General features: G+C 35.9%; 1 protein-coding gene across 1 annotated transcript in view; it reads right to left on the reverse strand.

Moving 5' to 3' along the window:
• MOB4 (MOB family member 4, phocein) overlaps positions 1-3,639 on the reverse strand; it is a gene marked incomplete at its 5' end in the record, with an annotated part of 6,769 nt that overhangs the window by 3,045 nt on the left and 85 nt on the right. The window contains 3 exons of the mRNA XM_009706368.1: positions 1,029-1,115; positions 1,375-1,417; positions 3,019-3,121. Coding sequence (XP_009704670.1) covers positions 1,029-1,115; positions 1,375-1,417; positions 3,019-3,121 — 233 coding nt within the window. The remainder of the gene's footprint in view (positions 1-1,028; positions 1,116-1,374; positions 1,418-3,018; positions 3,122-3,639) is intronic.

Consider the following 3,639-nt stretch of genomic DNA (forward strand, 5'->3'; position numbering starts at 1 on the left):
TTTTGCCATCCCCCAATTTCAGGAACAAGACTTCTCAGTTGTACATTTTTGTCAGCAGTTCAAGGTTGCATCACTCGGTATCTGACCATTAGTTGACAGCTGTTACCAACATGGAAAACAGTAGATGAATGATGTGTATTCAGAGATAAAAAGCAGCCTGAAATTCTCCGGTCTAGCTGAGTAAAACAGACTTGCTGCATGCCAATATACTGAATGGGGACGAGGGTTAAAGGAGAGAGTGGAAAGTTACAAAACAGGTCTACCAGAACGACTACTGAGATACTTCAGAGCTAAATCAAGGCATCTCAGGAAATTAAAAAAAAAAAAGCTTACAGGACAAAAAGGATAAGGTTAAAAAGAGCCAATACCTAATTCTGGAAGGTGAAAAAGGTGAAATACAAAGATAAATATGACAGACTAAGCTATCACCATAACCAACAGCAAAATAGAAAGACCTTCTGAAGGCAAAAAAAGAAAGATTTATCAAGTGGTTCAATAGGAGATCTGAACAAAGTTTAAAGTAATTGGACACTCAGGGAGACAAGCTACTGCCATGCTGATAACCCACTCGACATAAAGTATTTTTATGACCCCACTGCCTTTTAGGAGTTACTTCCCTAAGAATGTGCACATGTGGTCACTTCCAGTGTCAGGCTGACATGCCTAGTGCTATGGATCGAGGCCAAAGTTTGAAGAGGACAGCCTATTCTCAGTAGGTGCTTTTCTTTCAATTAAACAAATACCTTTTTCCATTGAGTTACAGGCTGTGTCAACACAAATTAAGAAAGGAAAGAGAGGAATATGCAAAGTCTCTAATATGGTGGTAAAAAGCAGTTCATTCCGACCTCATCCCACTCTTTTGTAAACCACTATAGAATGGGAAAGAAGGAAACCTCAAGTGAGATTCTTAACCTACATAAGCTCTCAGTTTGACCAAGAAGCCAGCTGTAACGGTCTCCCCATGAACATACGAACTGTGAAAGAAAATCCTACATCAATGGGGTCAGTTTTCCAAAATACATCCATACCTCTTTGGGAGTTTTATGAGCTGCACAAAGAAAAATCCATTGTTCAGTTGCTGTCATCTGAGTACATGTGTCCGGGTGACATTCACTCTGTTAAAACAATTGTTCAGTTATGAAAACCACCCAACAGCAAAAATGAGCTGATCTTTTCTAATCACTTTCTTGCCCTGTCCCCCACCAAAAAGGGTTTTTTGCCAGAAGTCCTTAAAACCCTAAAAAACTCTTACCTCAAACCACTGCTTAAGTCTATGTGTATAAATGTAGAAGAAAGCTCTGCAAACTCGGCATCTTACAATACAAAAAAAATCTCCTCCCTGATGCAATGTAAAAATATCAAGAAAAGAATTACCTGAAGCTTGACAGCTAGTCCATTGAGCTCAAGGCAGAATTGTCTAAAAAATTTGAACACAGCAGCATCAAAATCAACAATTTGTTTTCCCAGTGGAAACATCTAATACAAAACAAAGTCATACATTCTGATCTTCTTCACAGATCTTTTAACATTTTTGGAAACGATTCTTGTAAAGTGGAAAAAATACATCAGAACATGAAAAAAATCATACTTGAAGAATACCACCAAATAATTTCAGCTGATGTCACACCCGAAAAGGCAACAGGCTAGGAATTAACACACTATAAAAGGACTACGAGTTAAGAGAAACAGAATTCACACCAGCATATATTTTTTTACTCAGCAAAATTATTTTATTTTAATTCTTAACTGACAGTAGAGGTTGAGCTTAAAAAATAATTTAGTGGAAGTGTTTAAGGTAGCAACTTTGCTATGGACAAAAGTGCTATTTTGCAAATACAGATTAAAAAAAATTAACACTTCAAGAAAATTAATTTCTTAAGAGCGTAAGTTTTAAATTCATATAGCTGGATCATTCCGTCCTTCTAAGATACACTTCCTCCAGATCAATTAAGTGGCTAAAGTCCCACCACAGATCATTAACAGAGTGGGACTTCTAGAAATACTGCTTTCACTACTAGAATGTACCTGAAAGTGCATTCTTTAACTTAAGAGAACTAACCCCTCCATCCTACATGAAAAATCTGAATAAATTTTCCAAAAGTGACAAGTATTTAGTGACGTCACTTCTGTGAATCTACAGTGATTTTCAGTGTCTGTTAAAGGACAGGGGAAATTCTTAAAATGTGTCTTTTGCAATTACATGTAGACACTTTTTCCTCTTTTGAGGATTCCCTGCATGTATTGGAACTATTCCAGACCAGAGGAAAGAAAAAGAAAACGGGAGGCAAAAAGTCAGGATATATAAATCTAGCAGTAGCTTAGAACTATTCTTATTCCTGAAAGTATATCTGATAAAGTTAGAAGACACACTTTTAAGAAAAAAAATCATCAGGATACAAGTATAGTAAAGTAACGTCAGGAGAAAAGGATTACTACATATGTGTTAACAAGGTGTAAACCTACACTACAACTGAAAAATACTTTCAGGCAGAAACTACCGAGGCTGAACGTATTTATTATACTGCATAAAACAAACTGAGAGAAGCACAAAAAGGTTTAAGTTTCCTTACAGCTAGAAAAAGAACTGTAAGACATAGGTACTCCTGCTTTCCCAGCTAAAGCCTATTTTCCTGCCAGTTTCAGAAAAAGCACTGGGAGCATCTGGAAATCACATTCCCAATTACTGCAGATGAAGAACTGATGACACTAGGAGAAAGCACTACGGAAATTCATTACTATATTTTCGTAGACAAAACATGCTAGTACAACTTCTGAAGTGAGGTACAAACCTTTTCTTAAAAAACATCAAAAACACTAGATCAGAGCGCATCATAAATCTTTAGAAAGAACAAGGATTCAGAAAATAAATAATACCAAACTAGAAAAATATTTAATCATAGAACTATCAAGTTTCATTTAAGTTACTTTTGATCTGTCATATTCAAAAAGCCTCACTACCACTATCAATGGACAAAACTTAGAATCAGGATGCTATGCTGACAAAAGATGGATTCTTACCTTAAGTGTTCATACTTCCATACACCTTCATCCTGGCCTTCAGGAGGTTCAAGGATCTTATCAATGTTCGAACAGTCTGCCCTTATGTTTTGCTGAATATACTAGGAGAAGGGGAGAGAAAAAAAAAAAAATCTAGGTCGTGTTGTAATTATATTAAGACAGTATATTTAGGACATTACATCTTTGAAGGACTTACCTTTTCTCTATACTTAACAAGTGATTGATGGACTAAAAAGTAGACAGGCAGGGTAAGAAAACTGGTATAAAAAATGCCAGCTCTGAAAAATGCCTTTCCTCAATTGGAAAAGGTAAAAGAATGGGTAAATTTTACAGCTTTTTTACAACATCCGTCTCAAAACAAAAAGGCCCTGCAGGAAACCCCACCATTTTCTTAAATCTGATTTGTTTAAACCAGACATGGGAATGCTAGTTATTTCTGCACACACAATTAAAAATTACAATTTTTTTTAATATGCCTAGGATGCTTATGAAATATACTCCAGTGCAGCAACATTCTAAGTAGATAAACAGGTATGCCCTGTCTCTGCTTTTTTACCAAAATACAAACTTGGGAAACTAAACTTATTAACAACATTTCACATAAGTAAGAATACCTGCTGA

Source organism: Cariama cristata, unplaced genomic scaffold, assembly GCF_000690535.1.
Source record: "Cariama cristata isolate BGI_N322 unplaced genomic scaffold, ASM69053v1 scaffold43018, whole genome shotgun sequence".
Lineage (NCBI taxonomy): Eukaryota > Metazoa > Chordata > Aves > Cariamiformes > Cariamidae > Cariama > Cariama cristata.